At 39.3% G+C, this 27,934-nt stretch overlaps 1 protein-coding gene and 1 pseudogene across 2 annotated transcripts; both read left to right on the plus strand.

The window, feature by feature from the left end:
* The first annotated feature begins 8,428 nt into the window (after positions 1-8,428).
* Positions 8,429-25,399, plus strand: GBP1 (guanylate binding protein 1). Its single transcript, XM_080800917.1, has 11 exons — positions 8,429-8,611; positions 14,734-14,942; positions 16,462-16,589; positions 17,940-18,049; positions 18,317-18,513; positions 19,101-19,343; positions 20,230-20,510; positions 21,144-21,356; positions 22,145-22,247; positions 22,486-22,679; positions 23,251-25,399. Exons 2-11 carry the CDS (start codon positions 14,753-14,755, stop codon positions 23,365-23,367), a joined length of 1,776 nt encoding a protein of 591 aa, XP_080657043.1. The 5' UTR covers positions 8,429-8,611; positions 14,734-14,752; the 3' UTR covers positions 23,368-25,399.
* On the plus strand, positions 23,936-27,171 carry LOC308341675 (homeobox protein MSX-2-like; annotated as a pseudogene). Its single transcript has 2 exons — positions 23,936-24,158; positions 26,344-27,171. The product of its transcript is annotated as a homeobox protein MSX-2-like (transcript).
* Positions 27,172-27,934: the final 763 nt, after the last annotated feature.

Here is a 27,934-nt window from a genome sequence, read left to right on the forward strand (position 1 = left end):
CACAAATTAATTTGATTTGTGTCTGTCTTTTAGACAGACAGAGGTTGCAATTCCAATTATACTAGAAAGTGAGGAAATATAGATAGTTTCTTCATACCCAGTGTTTAAAAGAAAAAGTCCCTAGAACATTTGCAAGGCAAATGCACAAAAATTGCACACAACTCATTATGTTACATAAGAAAGAGCTTTTTCTTAACATCTGGCCTATTTCTGAGAAACTAAGAGCTTGTTCCTGCTTTCATTTTCAATTGATATGTGTTCAATAAAAACAGTTTCAAGTTGTCCTTAATTGAGACAAGAAATCCCTTAATTGAGAAGCAGAGACTTTTATTTGCTGAAAGGACTAATCAGACTGTCAAAATTGGTAGGGATAAAAGATATATACTATACCAGAGTGTCCCAGGCCACTTTTGCAAATACAGAGGCATGGAAGAACTTAATTTGACCTCTCTCTTTTAATACACTGACTTATCATTTAAGGAAATCTCAATTGTCTTGTTGCCCACTGAACTCTTATTTAAAAAACATCTTTAAATGCCAGTTAGTTAACATACAATGTTTCTGGTATATAACTAAAAACTTTAAAAAACATTCCAGATAAATAAAAACAGAATTTTTTGCTAGCAGGCTCATCTCATAAGAAATAGTGAAATTCTTCAGACTGAAAGTGAGCCCAGGTAATATGAATGCACATAAAAAGAAAAGAACACTAGTAAATTGTATAATTATAAGACAGTATAAATAGTTTTCTTAACTGATTTTTTAAAATAAATAAATAAATAAAATCTTTAAACTGTATTTACTAGTCTATAGAATGCAAATGATAATACTTACTCATAAGCATATGCTAAAGAATAAATTAAATTTAATTAGTAACACCTATAAGGAATTAGCACAATGTCTACCATATAGTAGGCACCAAGTGCATTTTATTTATTATAACATTATTTCAGGCTTCAATGCCTCAACAAAACTTCTATACTATGAGATAAAAATGTGGTAAAAATAATTATATAAATATATGTTCTTTTTCAGCAATAATAAAAAATTGTCTACTTGAAATAGCATGATATTATCTACCTCTCAGTGTAGCTTAGATTTTAAGAAGCTATGATTCCACTTGTTTGGGAGGATGTGAAAAGTACATACTTTATATATATATTTGGAGAGTAGGAAAGTATGAACATTTCCAGAAGCAAATTTTATAGTATGTCTCCAAAGTGTCTGAAAAGAGCATAACCTTTCACCAGCGTGTTCACTTTCACAATTGGATCCATTCAATCACAAATACTTACTGAAGGCCTATTATATGCCAGGTTTTTTTGTTTTTTTTTTTTTTTTGAGGGATTCAGAAGTCGAAACAAACAAAAATCGCTGCCTTCGTGGAGGTTAACATTCTAACAGGCAATAAAAATATCAACTATCCAGGGTATCAGATGACAATTTCTATGCAGAAAAGTGAAGTAGGAATAGGGGAAAGTGCCGGCAATTTGAAGTAGACCAATTTTAAATAGGGCGTCAGGAGCACCACCAGTGAAGCGACCTTTCAGCAAAGAGCTAAAGCTGTAAAGGGAGTAGATCACTTGGGTATATGGGGAAACAGTGTAAGTTGCAGGGGAAACAGCAAGTACAAAGGCCCTAGGGAAAGATCATGCTCAGCATGTTTGCGAGAGGCCAGGAGAGGGAAGTTATAGGGGAGAAACCCCAAGCCCATAACCCCTATAGTCTCTTGTGAGGACATGGTTTTTATAGATACCAAAGCAAGATGTTCTCAGCCTGAGATGAGTTCAGGCTTTCTCTGAACTGTCCACTACAGCCAGAGCTGGCATCAGAGGTGAGATGGAGAAGATTCAAGTCCGTGCACCAGAAACATCTGAAATGGTTCACTCCTTGCACCGCTCTGATCGCTGTGCCTTATGTTAAATGAAATCCATCACCTTATCTTCAAGTTGGTGACTAGCTACAATTCTATAAAGGACTTACTACACATGACTTTGTACATGCCACAGACTTTAACTCCTGCAACTTGTCATAGACCATAATTGATGCTCACCATGTCCCTCCTCCACCACCCATTTTGTATTTTCCTTGTTATAGCCAAAACCAGGCATCCTGCTTTAGCTACTTAACAAAGTTGAGCTGTGTGTCTAAAACACTCGTTCTACTAAACAAGACTAACCCAAGAGAAAATATAACTGGAAAGATACTTAAGGATTTAATAACTTCAGGTACTAGAAGGCCAGTTTATACTCTGATGAAAAAGGTAATAAGCTCCCGTGGGACAGCACATTCTACTTATTTACTAACGTTTATAAAGATTGCATGTAGCCCTTTGTCTTTACTTTTTATACGGCTGCATTGTTATATGACATACTCATACTAATGCCCACAAATACTGTCCAATAGCAAGTTACAATCACCCAGAATATATCTCGCTGTGTTAAATAAAGTCACAGATAAGTTATTGCAGTTGGGAAAAAAACCCACAAATTTCTCATGGTTTTATGTAATAACTTAAACACACAGTATTGCCAGTTGGTCAGTATTTGTTAAAATCATGAAAAATCTACAATATTGGAGTAGCATTTGGACTCTACATAACACTTGACTTTATATATGTTTTCCTTTTATTCTGACTAATTCATCATAATCTATTAGGGATACGGATACTGAATATGTTGTGCTTTTTTAAATTTTAGCATTTTTCTAAGTAGTCATGCAAAAGTGGATTAAGTCCTGCAACTAGTTGGAAGATTTCCATGACATTTGAAGAATGTCACTCTTCATCATGATGTCCAGTAGTGGAAACCTCATTCTAAATGTAATTGTAACAATTCATTCAAAATAATAGTGAAGTTTCTTCAAGACATTAGTAAATACTTTCATATTTGATTTACATTGAATTCAAGAAATTCAAAGCTTTTTATGTTCTATGGAGTCTTCATCAGATTTTGAGGCTTCTTTTTTTTCTCAGTTTGGAAACTACATGTCATAAGTATTGTCTGTCCTGGTGAAAACTATTCACTAACTAAACAACGTATACAAACTTTTAGTTCTGGAATAGGCTAGCTATGATCTCATAACAGCTTGAATAATTTTTTAAATTTGAATATTGTTTATTAGCTCAGGGACAAATATAGGCCTAAGTAGTCCCAACAGAATAACTCCAATCCCTCACCTCAAAAGTTCAAAGAATGGCACCAAAAGATGCCACAGTCTTGATTCAAATTTCCATCATTTCATAATAAAGGAGATAGATATATGAATAAGAGGCATCAACTACTCATTTCTTTTTTTCTTTTTTTTTTTAAGATTTTATTTATTTGACAGACAGAGATCACAAGTAGGCAGAGAGGTAGGCAGAGAGAGAGAGAGAGGAGGAAGCAGGCTCCCTGCTGAGCAAAGAGCCCAATGTGGGGCTCGATCCCCAGACCCTGGGATCATGACCTGAGCCGAAGGCAGAGGCTTAACCCACTGAGCCACCCAGGCACCCCATCAACTACTCATTTCTTATAGCTACATATCTATTTAACATTTGCCATAACCAGTCTAAAATGTCTGTTCAGACATTCAATGGTCCCTTCCAAGAGGGGTGGGAGGCAGAATTCCAGCTTTTTACAACAGCAACTACCAAAAAAGTGCATGACCTAAGGAAATAATAAGCTTCTGTAAGATCATTATTTTTTTAGGAAATACACATTGGACTATTTAGGAGTAAAGAGGCATTGTGTCTATAATGCTCAAATAGTTCAGAGAGAGAAGGAAAGTACATGTGGTAAAATAACTTTTGAGAAATTGGGTAAATTTCTTCTTTCTTTTACCAAGTTTGCAAGGAATTTTATCAGTAATTCAATCTCTTGTGTACTTCGGTGCATTCAGATGAGCTATTTCTTCTGGAGACAGTTTAAGTAGTTTGTGTCGTTCCAGGTACTGGTCCATTGTTCTTTTCTTTAAAGATTATTTATTTATTTGAGAGAGAGCATGAGTGTGCAGGGACAGAAGCAGAGGGAGAGGGACAAGCAAAAGCAGAACCCAACGCAGGGCTCAATCTCACAACCCTGAGATCATGATCTGAGCAAAAATCAAGTCAGGTGCTTAACGGTCTGAGGCACCCAGGTGCCCTGGTACTAGTCCATTTTTAAAACAATTTGTTGGTGTACAGTTGTTCATAGCATTGTCTTACAATTCTTTTTATTTCTGAAAGTCAATATTAATATTCCCTATTTCATTCCTGATTTTAGTAATTTGAGTCTTCCATCTTTTTTTCTTGGCCTGTTTGACTTCAAATTTGTCAATGTTGTTGATCTTTTCAAAGATAGGGGGCGCCTGAGTGGCTCAGTTGGTTAAACAATTGCCTTCGGCTCAGGGTCTTGATCCCAGTGTGCTGGGATCAAGCCGTGCATAGGCTTCCTGCTCACTTCTCCCTCGCCCTCTGCCACTCCCCCTGCTTGTGTGCTTGGGCTCTCTCTCTCTCTGTCAAATAAATAAACAAAATCTTAAAAAAAAAAAAAAGATAGGCTTTTGGTTTCATTAATTTTCTCTATTTCATTAATTTCATTACATTCATTTACAAAAATCTTTATTATTTTCTACATTCCATTACTTTGGATTTTAGTTTGCTCTTCTTTTACCAGTTACTTAAGGTGAAAAGATACTGATTTGAGACTTATTTTCTTTGGCTGCTCCAGGGCTAACCACATATAAACAAAGATATAAATAGATAGAGATATAAATCTTCTCTAAGCCTGAAATTTATGCTAACTTAGCTCTAGCAAGATATAGAATTGTTACTCCTATACTCCTACTCCCTCCTCCCCCTTTTAGTGCTACTAATCTTCTATATATTAAATATTACAACTACTTATATTACAAGTCCAACTATACATTGTTATAATTATTCATTTATACAATTATGTGTCTTTTAAAGTAGCTGAAAGAGGAAGAATAAATATATAGGACTTGTTATATTAACTTTCTTACTTATAATTTCTGGTTCTCTTTATTTATACTGTCACTGCCGGCACGACAACACGACCAGGGGCAAGAGGGTAAGAGGATGGTGAAATGAAGACGAGACGCAAAGAGATGGGGACAGGAGGGGCAAAGTGGATGATGTCCAAGCAGTGCCAGTTTATTCAGAAGAGTGCTCTGATACAAATATTGTACAGAGACAATCACAAGGAAGCAGTGATCCATTGCATTCTTAGAATAGTTTCCACAGGTTCCCCTTAGAAAGTTTCTTAAGGCTCATGTGCAAACATCCTGACACCAAGAGGGCTGCTTAAAGATGAGTTCCCTATAGATAAGTAGACAGAGAAGGGCCAAAGGGCATCCGGTGAGGTTTATGGCCCCTGCAGGGACAGCAAGTCAAGTTACTGATTCAAAAAGAGCTTTAGGCCGTGGCTTTAGGCCTGCACGTCCTGTTCCAGATAAGCCCCAGAGGGTGGTCGCGTAGGAGAGCGTGAGACACATAGCACAGGCCCATTCTCAAAAGCACCTCAACTTATTAACCACGGGATTGCTTTAACCCTTAGGTTTTAAGGAGGCGCGAGTCAGGGCCTGGTTTGGTTCACTCTCGAGCTACTGCGCGGCCTCCCATATTATTCCCATGGATTCAAGTCAATGTCTGGTGTTATATCTTTATTCCAATAAGCTTTGCACTCATGTAGCTCCTTTGTTGTGCTGTTAATATATTATATTTATATATGTTATAGGCCCTCTGATACAATTATATACATATTGTTTTATATAATTTCTTTTTAAGTCAGTTAAGAAAAGAGAAATAATATGCATTTATTTTGTCTTTTATAATTACATATTCCCTCATTGGTGGTATTAGTTTTTCACCTTGGGTCACTTGCTCCCTGCCTGAAAATCTCCTGTTAGTATTTCTTATAAATGTCAATCTGCAGCAATAAATTTTCTTTAAGTCCTCAGGCTTGAACTTCCCCCACACTCCATTTTAAATAAAGTCAGTCCCACTGGGGAGAACTTCACGGTGCTCTGTGTTTATGGACTGCCTCTGTCCTTGGATAAAAATCTCTGTGCCCTTCTACTGGGCAGGTATGGTAGCCTCTGATGTTTTTCACTTGCCTTTCTTAAACATGGAAACTCCACCCTACAAATGAACCAGAGTGAAGGTGGTCAGGCCAGATGTTCTCAGCCTGCTAAATCTGGCTAAAACCTCCACTCTAAAAGCAGGATTGGTAGAGACGGGGAGACCCCCGGTCCCTGGTCACACTAACCAGGAATTTAGTCTCTGCAACTCAGTGTTGGAGGGGATGAGAAATACCAGTGACCTGCATTTACCAATGAGATACCTTATCTCTGCTTGGAAAGTGAGGGAAAAGCAAGCCATATGTTTTTTTCCATACCCGCCATGAGTGGAGCTTTTGTTAAACTGAACTGGGAATGGGGAGGGAGTACGTCCTTGCTCAAGTACCATCGACTCTCAGCTTTTCTCTCCAGGGTTGTAGGAAATCTTCCTGAATAAATGTTCCATTGTTTGATGTATGACTTTAGGACTGCTTGCAGCTATTTTTTTTTTAATTTTAATTTTTTTAGAGAGAGCATGTGTGCACACACACACACAAGTGGGGGAAGGGGCAGAGGGAGAATCTCAAGCAGGCTCCATGCTCAGCGCAGAGCCCAGTGCAAGGCTCCATCTCAGGACTACAAGATCATGACTTGAGCCAAAACCAAGAGTTGGACATTTAACTGACTGAGCCCGCAGGTGTCCCACAGATATTTTAAATAGTTCAAATTATTTGACTGAAGAATGATGCTTCTGAAAAAGAAATAAGTTAAAGGATTTTAAAATAGCTTTAATAATGATGAAGATAAATATTAAAAAAGGATGGGAAGAGTTTGAATAAAATTATTTTATAAAATATAAATATGAAACAATATATCTGTATTACAAATACATGTAATATGTAATTTTAGAACTATATAATGAAATTAACAAATAAATGTTTTACACAGGTATTCTACTATTTTTCTATACTTCAAAAAGTTTACATATTCAAATTGGCAAAAGTGTGGGGTTTCCTCTCATAGTTGGGGTCATTTTGTATTTAGTCACATAATAGCCATTGAACTTCTATTCCATGCCAAGCCCTACTGTAGGTGCTGTGAATATGTGAGTTAACTGCTTTTATGAACCTGAATTTCAGGTAGTCATAAGGGGAAAAAAAATCAAGGTGATGTGAGGGGAGACTGAGAAAGGGCTCATGGGAGACCAGTAGAATAGAAAGGAACCAATCTTACCAAGATCAAGGATAAGGAAGTTTCACATCTGCAAAATTGCTGTTTACAGTCCGTTAAGGCAGGAAGAAACTCAGTGTGTACCAGCAACGGAAATACCCAGAGAAGTCATACTTTTCTAAACAAATTGAAGTGCTATTTACACAGAGACATTTGGAAAGTTAATGCAAAAAGGGACAAGAAAAGAAAGTGTTCAATTCTATTTGTTAAATATCTCACACGGCTTCTAGGTATAGAGAAATATCTGGGATCAGCAGAGAACCTGGTAAACCTCTCTCTTTCTCCTCATTTTCTTATTTCTTCCTTTCAGAAACAATGGAGAGGAAGAGGAAAAAGCAGAATTTAAAGGTAAAAATAGTTTAAAGTTTGATTCCCATGCTTATGACTCACTTACTGAATACGGACAGGCATATAATATACCCTCTCTCAAGCCTCCTTTTCTTCATTGTAAGATGAAGACAATGTCACTTATTCAGCATGATTGTTACCAAGAATGAGCTAGACATGTAACACATAAAAAAGGAAAGATAAACCTGTTACTTCTATTGCTATTCACTCAGATCTCTGCACAGTGAAGCAGCTTAACAAGAGGGGATAACGCTGATTCAGTTCAGATTACTTAGAGTGCTGTGATATGGCTTAAGACATTCACCCTTTCTGAGCCTCAGCTTCTATAAAATCGTGGGGAAAAGTTTAGCATGAGATATAAACTATGAAACCCATGTACAGCAATCAGCATAGAGCCTGGAACATGTGTGCAATATATGGAGACACTTCCTCACTGTGCACTGGGGATTAGTGCAGATGCTGGGTGTTTGTGAGTGTGTGAGGCATGTCCTTTTCTTCGCTTACTGTATGTATAAATGAGAAGCCAGACCTACTGTAAGTGTGTTCATTACTTAAGGAAATTAGACCTAAAAATTTACATGATTGGTTCCTCATTCTGGGCTTCTCAAACTGAACCCCAAGTCTGAGATCCACTTCATTATATTTAAATATCTGATAGACATTTCTTTAAATCAGTAAACATTCTCTAAAATCTCTTCTTTCAAAGAAATGTGAAGTTTTCTGGTTGAGAAATTATGTTAAGCCCATCTACCCTCCCATTGACTCAGCTGCCAGAAATTCCTTTTATGGTCATTGAGTTCATTGTTTTGTGTTTAGTGCTTTCATTTTCGTGTTACTAGAAAGTCTGTTACAGTGGTTGCTTTACTTCTGTTTTGTCTTTAAAGGAAATCTGGAAAGTCCAACGACGTTGGACGGGTGAAATAGAAGATCCAAGATCCGGTGAGAGACAGAGAAGTAACAGAAGCCACTCCACCTACCAGAGAAGGAAAAAAAAGAGGTAAGAACTCCACTTTCTTATCAAAGCAGCTTTCTCTTCAGCTTTAAAGAAGCTCTGCTCTGGGAAACGGAACTCATGATAAGGTTGGGACAGAGATGGGAAGGGATTCATAAGGGGTGGTTTTCTTAAAAGGTGACCAGCATCGGGACAGGCTGCAGGTGAACCTGCTATGGGCAATCAGGTCAGAGGGTGACATACTGGTGTTACCTGGTGGTAGCAAGTTCCTACCTGTTCTGCACTGTGCTTCTGCAGAATTAGGCACCAGCAGACATGGGCCTAAATGAAGTTTGAAGTGCATTAGGATTTCTTTCTCTTTTCTTTTAAATTGTCATTATCTTTGGTGGAATTTGCTAGGTACCCCTCTGACTGCAAATAAGAAACTAAAAAGCAACTGAAATATGTTACATTTGAGTAGTAAAAGAGGTGCTAAACAGCCAATGACACTGTTAAAGACAGAGAAAGAAAAAACTGAAACCCAGAGTGAAAGATGAAGATTTATGAAAACACCGTACTTTTTAATCACATACTTGAACTTTATTTCAAAGTGTGTTTTTCTTCCTTTAGAAATAATCCAGGTTCTGTAGATCCAATTTCTTAGTACCAACTTATTTCTTACCCCTTACAAATAGTATCTGTAGCCCTGATTTACTAAAAGCTTCCTCTGTAAAGAATCCACTGTGGTGCATCACTAAAGGCAACATCTTTGTTTGCCTTCACCTCTCCGTGCTCTCAAGCAGTTCTGACCTTGACTTCTGGAAACTCCTGCCCTGAATTCTTTGGCTTGGTGCAAGCTTTATTCATCATCCCTTGTCTGACAGCTCCCTCTCCCTCTCCGTTTCTCTTCCTCCTGTCCCCTCATCTCTCATTCTTCTTCCTCTCCCCTTCACCTTCTCTTCCTGCCTTTCTTTCTCCACCAAATGGAAGAGAAAACAGAACAGAAAACTTAGAAGTGTATGGCTGAAAATACAGATATTTTCTTTGAACAGCTTTCCCTCTACCTCTCCTGATCTGCCTCCTGATTTTTTTTTTTTTTTTTTTAGTTTCATGTATACAATATAATGATTCAACAATTCTGGGCATTACTCAGTGCTCATCACAATAAGCACACTCTTAATTCCCTTCACATATTTCACCCAAATCCAACCTCCCCCCCCAACTCACCTCTGGCAACCTTTAGTTTCTTCTCTATATTTAAGGGTCTGTTTTTGGCTTGTTTTTCTCTTTTTTGCTTTGTTTGTTTGCTTTGTTTCTTTTTTTTTTTTAATATTTTATTTATTTGACAGAGAGAAATCAGAGCTAGGCAGAGAGGCAGACAGAGAGAGGGGGAAGCAGGCCTCCGCTGAGCAGAGAGCCCGATGCAGGGCTCGATCCCAGGACCCTGAGACCATGACCCGAGCCGAAGGCAGAGGCTTAAACCACTGAGCCACCCAGGCGCCCCTGTTTGCTTTGTTTCTTAAATTAATTCCACATATGAGTGAAATCATATGGTGTTTGTCTTTCTCTGACTGATTTATTTCACTTAGCCTAATACTCTATAGATCCACACATATTGTTGGAAATGATAAGATCAGCTTATATGGCTGAGTAGTATTTCATCATATTAAAGGCATATTATTATTCTATTAATATGTATTACATATAATGGCAATTATAATGTTATATGTATGTACCACTTCCTCTTTATCCACTTTAATTACTCATCTACAGTTGGACACTTGGGTTGCTTCCATGTCATAAATAATGCTGCAATAAACATGGGGCTGCATATATCTTTTTGAATTAGCATTTTTGTTTCCTGTGGGTAAATACCCAGTAATGGAATTACTGGATCATATGGTAGTTCTATTTTTTTTTAAGTTTTTATTTATTTATTTGACAGAGAGAGAGAGACCATAAGTAGGCAGAGAAGCAGGCAGAGGGCGGGGGGGGGTGGGGGGGGGAAACAGGCCCCCTGCTGAGCAGAGAGCCTGATGTGGGGCTTGATCCCAGGACCCTGAGATCATGACCTGGGCCGAAGGCAGAGGCTTAACCCACTAAGCCACCCAGGCACCCCTCTATTTTTAATTTTTGAGGAACCTCCATACTGTTTTCCACAGTGGCTTCACCAGTTTGCATTCCCACCAACAGGGCACCAGGAATCTTTTCTTCATATCCTCGCCAACACTTGTTTCTTGAGTTTTTGATTTTAAACATTCTGACAGGTATAATGTGATATCACATTGTGGTTTTCATTTGCATTTCCCTGATGATGAATGATGTTATGAGCATCTTTTCATGCGTCTATTGGCCATCTATATATCTTCTTTGGAAAAATGTCTGATCATGTCTTCTGCCCATTTTTAATTGGATTATTAGTTTTTTGGTGTTGAATTATGTAAGTTCATTATATATTTTGGATATTAACTCCTTATCAGAAATGTCATTTGCAAATATCTTCTCTGATTCAGTAGGTTAACTTTTTGTTTTGTTGATGGGTTTCCTTCACTGTGCAAAAGCTTTTTTTTTTTTTTTTGTGCAAAAGATTCTAATTTTGATGTAGTCCCAGCAGTATATTTGTGCTTTTGTTTCACTTGCCTCTGGAGAAAAATGCTTGTAAGGCTGGTGGCAAAGAAATTATTGCCTATGTTTTCTCCTGGGAGTTTTGTGCTTTCACATCTCACATTTAGGTCTTTAATCCATTTGAGTTTATTTTTGTGTATGGTATAAGAAAACGGTCCAGTTTCATTCTTTTGCATGTACTGTCCCATTTTCCTAATACCATTTGTTGAAGAAACTTTTTCCCATTGCATATTCTTTTTCTTTTAAAGATTTATTTATTTATTTATGTTAGAGAGAAAGTGAAAAAGAAAGAGAGTGTGTGAGTTGGGGGGAGGAACAGGGGGAGAGACAGAGAGACAATCCCAAGCAGACTCCATGCTCAGCATGGAGCCCAATGCAGGGCTCAATCCCGCAACCCCGAGATCACATCCTGAACTAAAATCAAGAGCTGGACACTCAATTAACTGAGCCACATAGGCACCCCTCTCATTGCATATTCCTGCCTCCTTTGTTGTAGATCAATTGACCATAAAAGCATGAGTTTATTTCTAGACTCTCTAGTCTATTCTATTGATCTATGTGTCTCTTTTTGTGCCAGTACTATACTGTTTTGATTACTAGAGCTTTATAGTATATCTTGAAATCCAAGATTCTGATACCTCCAGTTTTGTTCTTTTTCCTCAAAATTGCCTTGGCTGTTTGTAGTTCTATGCGAATTTTAGGATTGTTTGTTCTAGTTCTGTGAAAAAATGCTATTGGTATTTTGATAGAAATTGCATTATATCTGTAGATTTCTTTAGGTAGTATGGACATTTTAACAATATCTATTCTTCCAATCATTGAATATGGAATATCTTTCCATTTGTTTGTCTCACTGAGATCCTCCACTCTCCATTCTCCAATAGGTATCTTTATCATCATTATTTTGAATTCTCTATCAGACATTTCTTATCTCCATTTCATTTAGCTTTTACTGTGGTTTTGTCTTTTTCTTTCAATCTGGAACATATCCCTTTGCCTCCTCATTTTGTCTAACTCTCTGTGTTTGTTTTTAATGTATTAGCAAAGTCAGCTATATCTCCTGATCTTGAAAGTAGTGGCCTCAGCTCTTTGCAATGGCCTTCTTTGCCTGTTGTGAGCAGGATTTGGTCTCTATCTGTTCAGGGACCAGTCTGGGGCAGCCTTGCGCTTATAGTTAGGTCAGACCAGATGACTGCCCTGAGCCCATTTGCCAGAAATGTGGTTGCACAGAACTGCAGGGCGCTTTTTCTGCATTGTCCTCTGAGAGGCTTTCATTGGTGGGAAGGACCTGCAGTCAGACCAAATGTCTGACTCCCAGTCTATCTGTTGGGGTTGTAGTGACTTCAAACTACAGGGATCTCTGTGCAGACACCTGTGAGGTTTTTGTTGGTGGGCAGAACCAGCAGTCAGATCAGACCATTGAGGCTGCAGTTAAACTGGTGCATGTGTGGTTATCTTCAGACACTTTGGAGTGGTGCTGACAACTATCAGAGCTACTCGAAAGATGAGACCGGGCCAAAGCATTTTGGAGGAACTCCTCCTGAGTGGGGTAGTTTGGATGGGGGGATCTGCAGGAGAACAGGGTATGTGGTGTTAGGAAACTAGATGGTGAATGTTCACACTAGTTACCACAGGTGTCTGCATATCTAGGCTGGGGTTGAGAGGGAGAAATGGCATCCACCAGTTCTTTTGTTCTTGGAGAAGTCTCCCAAAGTTCCTTGCCCCTCCTGTGCACATTCTGAGGTTAGTAAATAAATCTCCTCATATACCCCAGTTGCCTCTCAAACTGTTGCCTCTGTGCTGTGTCTTACTGGGGTTGATTTTTATGCAGGCTTTTTAGGGTGGGGACTCACTTTTCCATCACCCTCCAGGCTCTCTCAGAGCCAAGCCTTTTAAAGTTCTTGATGTTAGGTGCCTGGTTGGTTTAGTCTGTTATGTGTCTGCCTTCAGCTCAGGTTATGATCCCAGAGTCCTGGGATCAAGTCCCACGTCAGGCTCCATGCCCAGCAGAGAGTCTGCTTTCCCTCTCCCCCTGCCCATCCCCTGACTTGTGCTTTCTCTCTTTCTCAAACAAATAAGTAAAATTTTAAGGGGTGCCTGGGTGGTTCAGATGGTTAAGCATCTGCATTCAGTTCAGATTATGATCTCCAAGTCCTGGGATGAAGCCCCATGTCAGGCTCTCAGTTTAGCAGGGAATCTGCTTCTCCCTCTCCCTCTGCCTCTCTCCTTGCTTACTCTCTCTCTCTCTCAAATGAATAAATAAAATCTTTAAAAAAATAAAGTTCCTGATGTTAAGCACCACTGATTATAAGAACTCAAAAAGTTAAGCCACTCTAGTTTTCAAAGCCAGATGTGATGAGGAGTGTATTCCCAGTGCAGGTCCCCATGTCTGGGGTGACTGGTTTGGGGTCTGTTCCTCTCCATTCTCTGTACTTGTGGTATTCTTCCTGCTTGTGGTTAGTCTTGCACGTTAATTTCATTTCCAACCAGACTTTACCCTTGCTATTATTTTCGATGTGGTCTCATCTCTGCAATTAACTGTTGACAGTCTTCTCTACCAGTCTTTGGTTCATTTTTGGGTATTTACACTGATGTAGCTGTTACTAGGTATGTCCATGGGATGAGGTGAGCTTAGGATCCTCTTATTCTGCAATTTTTCCAGGCTTCTCTGCCTCCTAATCATTTAATCCTTATTTCAGTCTTTTGTTCCCTTACTTATGTGTGTGTGTGTGTGTGTGTGTGTGTGTGTACACACACACATATGTATATATGTATATTTATGTGTATATATGTATATGTCTATACATATAATTTTTAGCCACATTAAGTATTTCCAGTTGTGCACTTGTGCTGTCATGTAGCTGTAGGCTAATTTACTTGTGAAGGTAATGAAATTTAAGTTTAAAGGCCCCTTGCTTACACAAGCCCACACCAAGGCTTTGGATGGGTCTCTAGTCATGTGTCTCACATGGGCATATGTTTTTATAAAATTTGCAAAAGTAAGTTATATTGGTTCCACTTTTGGAATGGCAGTGTGAAGAGCTCTGTGGACCATCATTACAGCAAAATAAGAATAACTATGGGGGAAAAAATACTTAAAATCTCTGGGAACTGTTCAAAGGGTATACATGAAATGATGTATGAAAGTCTTTATTCGTAGTAAGAAGTAATGAATAAATAAACACTGAATTTTTTACATATAACCAGGATGTAAAATAAATTTCTCTAAATTCTATTCTATTTTACATTTAAAGTTTACTCTAAATTTTTTAATGCACATCCGAAAAGAAAGTTTTCTATAGTGAACTAAGTGAACAATTTTTTTTATGAGGGAGGCTGAATGTTCCTAAGATACTGTCATACCAGTATTTTTTCAGTGGACTACTTTGACAATACTTCTGCCACTTCCTAAAATGATACAGATATTACCCTCATCTATCTCAATGCTGACATCAAACTTTTGGACATTTGGGGACTCTACCTTCTGAATGTAAAATAACCCGGTGAATTATTAGATCTGCTTATACTGGAAATTTTATTTCATCCCATCTCTTGTCTTGCAGACTAAGGAACACTCTGAACATGGCCTCAGAGATGGTGATGCCAGCCCCCGTGTGCCTCATTGAGAACACTGGAGAGCAACTGGTGGCTAATCAGGAAGCTCTGAAGATCCTGTCAGCCCACAAGAATCCTCTTGTTGTGATAGCTATTGTGGGTCTCTACCGCACAGGCAAATCCTACCTGATGAACAAGCTGGCTGGGAAGAACAAGGGTGAGTGGCACCAACAAAGCTCTGCCAAGTTCTTTCTGTCCACCCACTGCCAGCATTGAGTGCACTGATGCAAGAAGAAGAAGTCAGAGATGCAGAAGAATATTGAAAGTTACCTTTCAGCCCACAGTTATGCTCTTATCTTCACTATGGTGTGTAAAAGGCAGTTCATCTCACTTCCCACTTTGCTTTAGTATCCCCTTTTAAAAGCATAAATTGTTCCTTTCCTAGAAAGACTAATAATGCAGTAATAAAAATAATTAGTGTACAAAATAATAAACTACAAGACATTTGCTGAAATGTTGATGCAGTAAAAGCAACTTTCCACTGATTATTAAGTGGAATGTTTAGGTCTGTATTGGCTGTTTTTTTAAAGTGTTGTAAAATAAACATAACATAAAATTTACCATTATAACAATTTTTAAGTGTACATACAGTTCTGTGGCATTAAGTTAAGTTCACACTGTTATGCAACCATTGCCACCATATGTCATCATAACTTTTTCATCTTCCCCAGCAGAAACTCTGTACCCATTAAACAATAACTTCCCACCCCTTGGTGGCTACTGTTCTATATTTTGTCTCTATGACACTTGCTCTAGGAATCTTATTTAAGAGGAATCGGACATTATTTCTCCTTTTGTAATTTGCTTATTTCACTTAGCATAATGTCTTCAAAGTTCACCAATGTTGTACCATGTGTCAGAATTCTCTTCTTTTTTATGGCTGAACAACTCTATGGGCATACCAATTTGTTTCTCCATTCATCTGTTGAAGGATCCTTGGGTTGCCTCCATTTTTGGCTATTATGAATAATGTCACTAAAAACATGAGGGTACAAATATCTGTTCAAGGGCCTATTTTCACTTTTGGGGGGTATGTACCCAGAAGTGGGATTGCTGAATCACATGGTAATTCTATGTTTAATTTTTTAAGAAATCATCATATTGTTTTCCAAAGTAACTGCACCATTTTACATTCCCACCAGAAAAACACAAGGTTTCTATTATCCCCACTTCCTCCCCAATACTTACTACTTTCTGGTTTTTTGATAGTGGCCATCCTAATGAGTGTGAGGTAGTATCTCATTGTGGTTTTGATTTGTTATTTCCCTAATGAATAGTGATGTTGAGCATCTTTTCATTTGTTTACTGGTCATTTGTATATTTTCTTTGGAGAAATGTCTACTCAAGTCCTGTGCTCATTTAGAAAAAATTTTTTATCACTTTCAGAGGTAGAATTTAGTGATTCATCAGTTGCATAGAACACCCAGTGCTCATTACATCAAGTGTCTTCCTTAGTGCCCATCACCCATTTATTCTTTGCCCCTACCCTCCAACAACCCTCAGTTTGTTACCTAGAGCTCAGCATCTCTTAGGACTATTCACCACAACCAACTGGGACTTATTCCTGGGCTTTGCTCATTTTTTAACCAAGGTTGTTTTTTGTGTTGCATTGTAGGACTTCTAGATCTGTCCACTATTAAAACTCTACCCCCTCTTATCCCTGCTCCCCTTCATAGGCTTTTCTCTGGGCTCCACAGTGCAGTCCCATACGAAAGGAATCTGGATGTGGTGTGTGCCTCATCCCAAGAAGCCAAACCACACTTTAGTTCTTCTGGACACTGAGGGCCTGGGAGATGTAGAGAAGGTAAGGATTAAGGATTTCATTTTGGCATAAGAACCTAATAATATTCTCTACAGTATTTATTTTTTTTAACAAAAGCTGTCATTTAAATATGTTTTTTCATTTCTGTTTATGTGCCCTGAGACCAAGTTTAACAACCAGAGGTCAGGAAAACATTCAGAAGGCAGAATCCGAGAAAATCGTAGTAGTCAGTGGGTAGTATTCTAATTATTAACAACAGCCTATATGCTAAGTCAGTTAACCCAGATACATAAAAGTAGTACAAATAAAATCAATGTCATGAGTTCAATTCTGCAGAGAACTTTAGTTAGAATTTAGGTTCTGGGGCACTTGGGTGGCTCAGTTGGCTCAGGTGGCTCAAAGTCTACCTTTGGCTCAGGTCATGATCCAGGGGTCCTGGGATCAAGCCCCACATCAGGCTGTCTGCTCAGTAGCAAGTCTACTTCTCCCCCTCCCTCTCCTTCTGTGATCTCTCTCACTCTTGCTCTCTCTCAAATAAATAAATAAAATCTTAGGAAAAAAACAAAAGAATTTAGGTTCTGAAGTCCCATACCCTTGTGTTTAAAGATTTTATTTATTTATTTGACAGACAGATCACAAGTAGGCAGACAGAGAGAAGGGAGGAAGCAGGCTCCCTGCTGAGCAGAGAGCCCGATGTGGGGCTCGATCCCAGGACACTGGGATCATGACCTGAGCCGAAGGCAGAGGCTTTAACCCACTGAGCCACCCAGGCGCCCCAGAAGTCCCATACCCTTGTGTTTAAATATAAGCCCTGTCACTAACTCAGTGGCCTTGGCAATTTATTTGACCTATTTTGACCTCAGCTCTCTAAATCTGTAAAACAGATTTTTGCCTATCTATAGATCTATATTTGCCTCATAGTATTGTTTTGAATAAGGTAAGTAATGGAAAATGTTAAGTGCCTAATAATTGCTCAATGAAGTAGCTACACATATTATTACTCTTATGTAAGTCAACTTTGCTATAAAAAGGAAAAGAAAACTTTAAACTTAAGTTATATTTAAAGCCTTAGCATGCCCACCAATCTTGATTATTTATTTTATAATTACCTGTCAATGATCATAAGAGGACCTAGTGAGAATCAATGTAAACTAAATATACTAATTATAAAATGACCCAAAACTGAAGTCCCACTAACACATTTGTTTGGATTTAGTTTTCTCATATAGGTCATTAATCAAACCAAACTAAACTAAACTAAACTAAAACAAACAAACAAACACCATGACCCTCTAATTAAATGAGCATCCTTTTACTGCTGCTGATCTGCGAAGTACCAGGAGAATGAAACATAATCTCAGCATCTCAGCCCAAATGTGCTCTGGTTTCCAGGGTAATAACCAGAATGACTCCTGGATCTTTGCCCTAGCAATACTCCTGAGCAGCACCTTTGTGTACAACAGCATGGGAACCATCAACCAGCAGGCCATGGACCAACTACAGTATCCTTTTTGCTGTTCAAAATAGCACCAAAGTAGGAGGGGAGACCTATTTAAAAACCAGCTGCTTGGCTGTGAATCCTGGTGAATCAAGCACAAGAAGAGAAAACATAAGAAATAATTCAAGGGTAAGGGAAAGATCCAATGTACCCATTGAAGAATTGACATGGGTTAAAAACAAGGGTGAAATGAAGGTTTTAAATATATGGAACTAATATGAGATGGAGGACACTGTTCTTTTCTGCTAGTTTTCCTTAGTTTGCTACTCAGCTATGTGACAGAGCTGTCAGATCGAATCAGGGCAAAATCCTCCCCTAATGCCAATGAGATTGAAGATTCAGCTAACTTTATGAGCTTCTTTCCAGATTTTGTGTGGACACTGAGGGATTTTTCCTTAGATTTGGAAGTAAATGGACTACCCATCACAGCAGATGAGTACCTGGAGAATTCACTCAAGCTTAAACGAGGTGAAAGGCAGGGATTTATAATTAAAAGGAGATAACAAAACACAAGAAACTATCATGTTCAGCATTCCATTTACAGTTTTCTTACATTTATAGTTTTCTATTTATTCTTAGCTAGCTATAACTAAGAATTATTGCTTATTTGACACGAATTAATAAATTTGATTTTAAATTATAGTCTCCTCTTTTCTAAGAATAATTTATTTTTCTTTCATCTTTTCCTGTGCTGTTATTAGATTGATTTTATATCCTTGCTTAGGGCTTGCAATTAGCTGAGGAATATGGAATAGAATAGGCCTTGATTGGAAGAAAATAGATTAAAGCCTGAACAGTGTTCCAGTCCAAGGGTTGGCAAATGATGGCCAATCCAGCCTGCCAGCTATCTTTGTACATAAGGTTTTATTGGAATAATGCTATAGCCATTCATTCATAGATTGCTTAGGGCTGCTTTCATGCTGCAACAGCAGGACTGTGTACTTGGAAAAGAGAACACCTGTCTCGAAAACCTAAAATATTTACTGTCTGGCTTTTCACAGAAAAAGGTTTTCAAGCCTCTATATTTGGGAAATTCGTTTTTTATCTTCCTGCAGGTACCACTGAAAGTGACCAAAATTTTAATCTGCCCCGTCTCTGTATCCGGAAGTTTTTCCCAAAGAAGAAATGCTTTATCTTTGATCGACCCACTCACCGGAAGAAGCTAGGCCAGCTTGAGACATTGCATGATAATGAGCTGGATTCTGAATTTGTGCAACAAACTGCAGTCTTCTGTTCCTACATCTTTAGCAATTCCAAAACTAAAACTCTTTCAGGAGGCATCAAAGTCAATGGACCTCGTGAGTCCTCTTCCTAGTCTTTTTCTTTCATTGTTAAGACTAAAGGAGGGTAGAATTATATCCACACAGTTTCAGCTTTGAAAAATGCAAATCCTACTGTTATTATCATTTAAATTCTAGATGACACCAACATTTCTAATAGCTTTTACTAGCCAAATTCCCTTGGGTGAGAAAAGATGGGAGGGGCCAAAGGAGAAAAAGCTCTATTTCTTAAATTTACCCTAGTTAATTGGACCTGCATGGCCCAATATGGTAGCCACTATACAAGTGTAGCTCTCTCAATTTAAGTGTAAATTAATTAAAATTAAGGAAAACTTAAAATTCCAATTACACAGCGATATTCCAAAGGCCCATACATACCTACATGGGGCTAGCAGTTGGCTACCATACTGTACAATACACATAAAACACTTCCATTGTCCAGGAATTTCTCTTGGACAACACTATGCTAGAACAAACAAAACTTCTTTTGATTTGTTCTACAATATTGATCAAATGCTTACCACAGACCAGGGCTGATGACAGAGACTTAAATGAGAGAGGTGTGGTTCCTGTCCTAATGATGCTTGGGGGGTAAAGTGGAGGCAAACACTCAAAAAACATAGGCATATGTTATCTATAATAGAGATTCTTGACCTTCCGTGCATATACATATCACCTGGGCCTCTTGCCAGAGAGGAGGGTCTGATTAAGTTGATCTGGGGCAAAGGCTGAGAATCTGCATTCCCAGGAGGCTTCCAGCTGGATGTTAGAAGGAAGCAAGCTTCCTGAGGATGTTGATGCTGTGAGGCGAATGAGTAGTAATAGACGTGATCAGAATCACACAGAATAGAATGTTTCCTCATCTCACCAGCAACAAGTATTCTCATTTGTTCTCAATTTGTAGGTCTAGAGAAACTGGTGTTGACCTATGTCAATGCCATCAGTAGTGGGGAACTGCCCTGCATGGAGAATGCAGTCCTGGCCTTGGCCCAGATTGAGAATGCAGCTGCAGTGCAAAAGGCGATTGCCCACTATGACCAGGAGATGAGCCAGAGGGTGCAGCTGCCCACAGAAACCCTCCAGGAGCTGCTGCACCTGCACCAGGCGTGTGAGAAAGAGGCCATCGAACTCTTCATGAATAGTTCCTTCAAAGATGTAGACCATTTATTTCAAAAGGACTTAGGGGTAACTTTTTCTCAAGTTTATATGGATTAGGGCTTAGAAAACAAAGTACTACCAGAAAATGAAATGGGCATTTATTTTGAGAGAGGGAATGTCTACTAGACTTTAGAATGGTGATAACCACTATTTGTTATTATCATAAAAAGAAGAACAAAGTTTGTTATGATAAACTCAAAGTTTTAAAACAATTTTCTTTCATGAATAATAATCCCTCAAAATTTAACTAAAGGTATATAGGTAACAATCAGAGATTCTATTCAAATGTCCACTGTTATCAGACTGGTTTGATATCCTAGTCAAAGGCAAAGAAAACTGTAGTCCTGATTATCATTTGCGGGCTTATGTTGAGACACATTTATTCTATGTAATCGCTGGTCTAATTTGACAAACAGAAGTCTACCTCTTAAAGGTGTAGAAAAAAAAAAAAAGCCAGCAATCTCTGCTCTGAACTTCACCTCCAAGGAAAAAGGACTTTAGTAAGAGTCAGAAGCAAGAGGAAGGACATGATCCCGTTGAAGTGCCTATAACTTTTTCTAGGGTCATAGACTTGTTCTTGAGATGCCTTTCCAAAATCTCCAAGGTCAAGCTAACATCTTTTCCCTGTTACTCTTTTTACTTCTCATTTTTAAATTAAAGGCCCAACTAGTAAAGAAGCGAGATGACTTTTGTAAACAGAATCAGCAAGCATCAACAGATCGTTGCTCAGATTTACTTAAGGATATTTTCAGTCCTCTAGAAGAAGCTGTGAAGCAGGGGGTTTATTCTAAACCAGGAGGATATCGTCTCTTTATCCAGAAGATGCAAGAGCTAAAGAGAGAGTACCTTCAGAAACCTGGGAAGGGGATACAGGTAAGCAAGATTTATCTGCTGATTCTGGAAAGCTGCTGACATGCCTCCTTGGAAGACCAGCATAACCAAGTGTAATTGCACACGTTGCAAGAACAACAGCATTCAAGCTTTCGTTTGATAAACACGTACAGGGAGCCTATTATACCACATATGTCCTATGTGCTCATCCAAAAGAGTGCACTCAATTAATAACTGAGTTATTAATTGGATTTTCAGATTAACCACCAAGTTGTTACCGTAATTCACTATTATAGCTGGATCTTTATGCTGTAAGGGACAGAAACCCAGGAATGGTCACTTAAACAAAAACGGTAATTCATCAGTTTAGGCTACAAAACGGCTTTAAGGACAGCTAGATTCAAGATTTCAAGTAATGCCATCATCTGTCTCTCTGTCTTTACTCTCCGCAACCCCACACTTCTGTTTTTCCTTCTCCCTCTACCTTTCGTTTGATCTGCTTTCTCCATGATGGCTTCCTTTTTTAGTAACTCACTCAAAAGGATACCACAGCACCAATAACTCCAAAACTAGAGCCCTTCGTCTGAAAGAACAAAGACTCTCTTTTCCCCAGTGTCTCTATCAGTCTCCTATAAAGGATTCTGCTTAGTAGGGTGCCATGATTGGCGAGCCTGGAGCAAGTGCCCATACCTGTGGCAAGGAATCTTGACCAGCGGCCACACCAGGGCCCAGAGGAGCAATTCCCAGAGGAAAAGATGGTGGGAAGACAATCAGGAACAAGCGTTTCTAGCCATTTCCTATTACTAAGTCCATGTTCTCTGGGTCCTAAGGCTGAAGAGGTTCTTCAGGAATACTTGAAGTCCAAAGAGTCTATGACTGATGCCATTCTGCAGACGGACCAGACTCTCACAGAAAAGGAAAAGGAGATCGAAGGTGAGGAGCCGGTCCAGAGACTAGATAGCCTCTAGAGCTCTCGAAGTTTAAATAATTTGGCTGGGTAAGCCTGTGATCCTTACACTTGGGCAAAAAGAACGAAGATGCCCTTCCCTTGCTGAGGTCATTTCTGAGTAGGGCATACGCAGTGAGCAGCAACAAGGACAGGTGAGTGTGCAGGGAAAGAAGGGACGACGTGCTTTCTCACGTACGTGTTTCTTCTTTTTCCTCCTCACAGTGGAACGTGTGAAAGCCGAATCTGCACAGGCTGCAACAAAAGCGCTGGAGGAAATGCAAATAAAGAATCAGCAGATGATGGAACAGAAAGAGAGGAGCTATCAGGAACATGTGAAACAATTAACTGAGAAGATGGAGAGGGATAGAATCCAGTTGCTGGAAGAACAAAAGAGAACTCTAACTTGCAAACTTCAGGTATCTAATTACATTACCTTGAGGTTTTTGTTTTTCTCTTTCCTCTCCACTGTCCCTGATCATATCTTAGTGTAGCGGTGAGAACATGACGCCCACAAGAAGGTCTTTGCATCACTTGTACTTTTCGATTTCTGTCTTCCTGCCTGACCTGGCTCCTGCCTCTGCCTGGTTATTAAAAGATTTTATTTGCATTAGGTCCCATCCAGACCTTTATCTGTACATCCTTCAATCAGTGGTGGCTGCTATCTGCTAGACTTTCTGAAAAATCATTTATTTGTATCTCTTGCTTAATACTGTATGAAGCAAGAATACCATGCCTCTATTACTCGGGAAAAGAGACAGAAGTTCAGAAAAGTTCCAATAACTTTTATAGGGTCACAGAGGTGGGTAAGATATCTGAACTGTCTTTACCACTCAGTGGAAATGTAATCGCAGATGTAATCACAGGATGCCCAAGAGAAACTAATGAAAAGTAAATGTAGAGAAAATGTCAAAAAGAAATGAAATATTAAAAAAAAAATCTATGAATGTGGAAACCTGATATACTCAGTCTCCATTTTTCCCTTTTTAGGAACAGGCCCATCTACTAAAGGAAGGATTCCAAAATGAGAGCAAACAACTTCATAATGAGATAGAAAATCTCCGGAGGAACATGGCAAGGCCAAGGAGAGTATGCGTCATAAGCTGAAGACTTAAAGAACAGAGCTTTTCTGGTCACTTTTTTTTTTTTTAATTAACTTTTATTTATTTATTTGACAGAGAGAGATCACAAGTAGGCAGAGAGGCAGGTGGGGGGGCAGGGGGAAGCAGGCTCCCCGCTGAGCAGAGAGCCCAATGCGGGGGCTCAATCCCATGACCCTGGGATCATGACCTGAGCTGAAGGCAGAGGCTTAACCCACTGAGCCACCCAGACGCCCCCTCTGGTCACTCTTAACCAAGGCATAGCTTAAGTAATTTTTGAATTTGTAAATACAGCATTATACTTGAAAGTAATTAGGTCTTGCATTTTTATAACACTATAAATTTGCAAAGACATGCAGTGCTATAATTAAAATCATGTCCATCTTCCTAAAAATATTGTAAGTTGTGTAACAAAGGTCAGTTTTACCTCTCTAACAACACGGGAGGTATTTGAGCTGGTACCATTCAGGAGCAGTTTATTCTTCTGTGTGACCATTAGTTGACAAATGGATAAAAAACAAATCTTAAGTAAAAACTTAAGAACAACGTGGGGCATCAGTTTGGCCAAGTGTACAATGGGTTTCAATGTCAGGGACAACCATCTTAGCTTTTTAGTGAAGAAGGTGTGTGTGCAGTTTTCTACTGTGTCACAACTGCACAGTCTGAGCAGTTATGCGATCACTAGGCCCTGGAAAAGGACAACCTTGCTGATGGATTCCAAACTGAAGCAAGCCACCTTATATAGAGACCCAGAACCTTTACAGAATTTTCATAAGATGGAAGAAATCATTAGCATGAGTAGGGGTTGGGTCACAAACAAACAGGCCAAAAAAGGAAACTCTCCTTTCTTGCTCAATTCACCCAGATTATAAATTCAATGAGACATTTTAGAATTTTAGGTAATTGACACTGGGCTGAACATAGTAACGTGATGACAATTATGCATTGTGTATTTATAACAATATGTAATTCACAAAGATGAACCTTAAATGATGACAGATAATATATTAGAAAACTGAACTAAATTATTAGATTGTTTATAGTCCTATAATTTAGGCAATATTTTCCCAGTTCTTAGCAGTCTATACTTGGAAGTTTGCTGATTTTCCCCCAAAGAAATTATAGATTTCTTTTTATATTTTTTGGCCAACAAAATAGTGTTCTTGGTATTACATAGTGTATATAGAATTTATCCTAATTTTCTAAACTCTAGGTAAGTGTTTTTTTCTTAGAATGATTAAAAATTATTTTCAACATCATTCTACATCAGGGAAATACAAATCAAAACACAGTGAGATACCACTTCACACTAGTCAGAATGGCTAAAATTAACAAGTCAGGAAACGACAGGTGTTGGTGAGGATGCGGAGAAAGGGGAACCCTCCTACACTGTTGGTGGGAATGCAAGCTGGTGCAGCCACTCTGGAAAACAACATGGAGGTTCCTCAAAGTTGAAAATAGAGCTACCCTATGACCCAGCAATCGGACTACAAATGTAGTGATCCAAAGGGGCACATGCGCCCGAATGTTTGTAGCAGCAATGTCCACAATAAACAAACTATGGAAAGAACTTAGATGTCCATCAACAAATGAATGGATAAAGATGTGGTGTGTATATATATATGCAGTGGAATAATATGTAGCCATTAACAGAAATGAAATCTTGCCATTTGCAACAACACAAATAGAACTAGAGGGTATTTTGCTGAGTGAAATAAGTCAATCAGAGACAATTATCATATGATCTCTCTGATATGAGGAATTTGAGAGGCAGGGTGGAGGGTTGTGGGGGGTAGGGAAGGAGAAAATGAAACAAGATGGGATCAGGAGACAAACCATAAGAGACTTAATCTCCAGAAACAAACTGAGGGTTGCTGGGGGGTGGGTAGGTGGGTAGGGATAGGGTGGCTGGGTTATGGACATTAGGGAGGGTATGCGCTATGGTGAGTGCTGTGAAATGTGTAAGCCTAATGATTCACAGACCTGTGCCCCTGGGGCTAATAAATCATTATATGTTAATAAAATTTTTTTTCAAGGTGAAAATAAAATGCGCTTCACTAGCCTTTTTATTTCTGATAGGGGTTTGTTTTTTGTTTTGTTTTTTTTTTAGTTTTCAGCAAAAAATAAGGCTTTACTCTTCATAGAAATGGTTGACTAACTTTTCTGCAAAAGACCAGACAATTATTATTCATGGCATTGTGGTCTCTGTAATTCCTATCTCAGCTGTGCAACTCTGCCATGCAGTGTGAAAGCAGTCATAGACAATACATACATGGATGGGCATGGCTGTGTCCAATACACCTTTATTTTAAAATACAGGTGGCACCCCCCCAAGCCATAGTTTTCAGATTATTGCTCTACTAAAACATGGGTCAAATTCTATGTATCTGCTTTACATTTGTAAGGGGATGTGTATTAAATTGTATGTTAGGATCTTGAAAATATTATACAATGTTTCAATATATTACAAGATGAGAGAAATATAGGGAAGCAGCTAATGCCATTGAATGATGTGTCTGGTTCAGTGCCTTTTCCAGGCCTAGTCTCCAGGAACAAAATAAAGCTCTCTCTCCAGGGAGGCATGTTGCTTTCAACAGTGGTCCGCTGTGAAATAAAACCAATTTACTAAGTATAAAATTCCTTGGCCCCTACCCTTCCCTTGACTTCCTGATATAGTATATCTGAGACGGGTCATTGGGTAATACAATAACAAGAAAAAGGTAATTCAAGGCTCTCAGCTTTCAGTCTGCCAAAGCTACCCCACGTTAGGACTGATATTTGCTGACCCTTACGGTGTTCTGTCAAAATTCTTTTTAACCTAGAGAAGTATATTTTCTCTTGTTTAAATGTCAGGCTGTTACTTTTCCTTCTGTGGGTTTAGTGAAAGGATGTATAAGATCCCCCGATTTAGAGAAAGACAACACAGAACACTGAGATCCTGACAAAACAGCAGAGCTTCCTCAGTGAAAGCTGTCCTCCACAGGTCAAAAATCAGCTGGGCTGGGAGTCCCACGCTCCATAGGTCAGAGAAGTCATGGCTTCTGCGTCAAAGGCAAGGACCTGTTTTCATCTGATGAGGAGGCCCAGGCAATGGTGGCTAGGCTGGGCCGGGGCCTGGGGGAGTGAAGGGGATGGTGGAGGAGTGCCACGGGGAGGTCTCCAGCCTGCCCTTCAGCTGGAGGCGCTCATGCTCACACCGGACAAGAAGCTGCCCAAGGGGGCGTCCCCACTGCCCGCCAGGCAAAACCACCTCCACCACCCTCACCCCCCTCACCCCACCGGGCCGCTGGGTAAGCCCTTGGAGACTGCCTCGGTCAAGTCAGAAAACTCAGGAGATCGGGCCGCCAGCATGCAGGAACCTGGCAGATACTCCCCGCGGCCAAGACACAGGAGCCCCACCACCTGCTCCCTGCAGAAGCACGAGACCGATCAGAAGCCGCGAACACCCCTTACGAAGGCCCAGCTCCTTGCTCTGGAGCACAAACTCCGCGGGAAGCAGCACTTCTCCATTGTACAGAGGACAGAGTTGTCCAGGGCTCCAAACCTCACAGAGACCCAGGTCAAAATCTGGTTCCAGAACCAAAGGGCCACAGCGAAAAGACTGCAGGAGGCAGAACTAGAAAAGCTGAAAACGGCTGCACAACCTATGCTGCCTGCCCTCTGGCTTCGGCCTCCCTTTCCCCATCATTTCGTCCCTGTGAGCAGCATCCATATACAAGGCATCCTTCCTTTTCCATAGATCTGTGCTTCCCATCCCCCAATTGGACTCTATGTGACTCCAGTCGGATATGGCATGTACCATCTATCCTAAGGAAGACCAGCTCCATAGACTCCATGATGGATGCTTGTTAAAATGGGTCCCCCTTCCCTCTCCAAGAAGGCAGTACCAAGCGGGTACTCCTGCTCAGCAAACCTTGCAGAAGCCACCCCTAAGTGGCTAGACCCACAGGGCCACAGACATAGTTTGAATTTGTTCTTTAGGCTGGAGGCACCAAGCCCCATTTTCTTGGTGTGATCTTCTAAATGCCCCCTTCTCCTTTCACAAAGATTGGCTCTGATGGTTTTTATACATAAATATATACATAATAAAATATAATGACATTTTTATGCAGCAGACTTAAAAATTCAATTTATTTTGAAAGGCAAAATTTATATGCACATATGTATACTTTTTTCTATATATCCCCTTCCTAAAAGAGACTGCTCAAGTCCATTTTGTTTTCTTATAGGAGAGACCAACTATTTGCTAAAATTGCTGACATCTGGTGATTTTGATTGGATGACTGACTTTTGCTTATGGAGAACAAAGGTTAGAATTAGGTGTGATGTTTAGGAAATAGATTCCTCAAAATAGAGACATCGTGTTTTTTAGTTTTTACATGCATTAAAAAACTCATTAGGGGGCTCCTGGGTGGCTCAGTGGGTTAGAAAACTCATTAGGTACCACCGTATTTGGCCCTATATTTTCCCCTATGTCTGCATTGTTACAGATTATTAAAGTCTTAACTTTTTTTTTTTTTTTTGTAAGATCAATAAAAGGGGGGGATGAGAAGAATCCTGAGAATGCCCTGGGG

Source organism: Martes martes, assembly GCF_963455335.1.
Source record: "Martes martes genome assembly, chromosome: 4".
NCBI lineage: Eukaryota > Metazoa > Chordata > Mammalia > Carnivora > Mustelidae > Martes > Martes martes.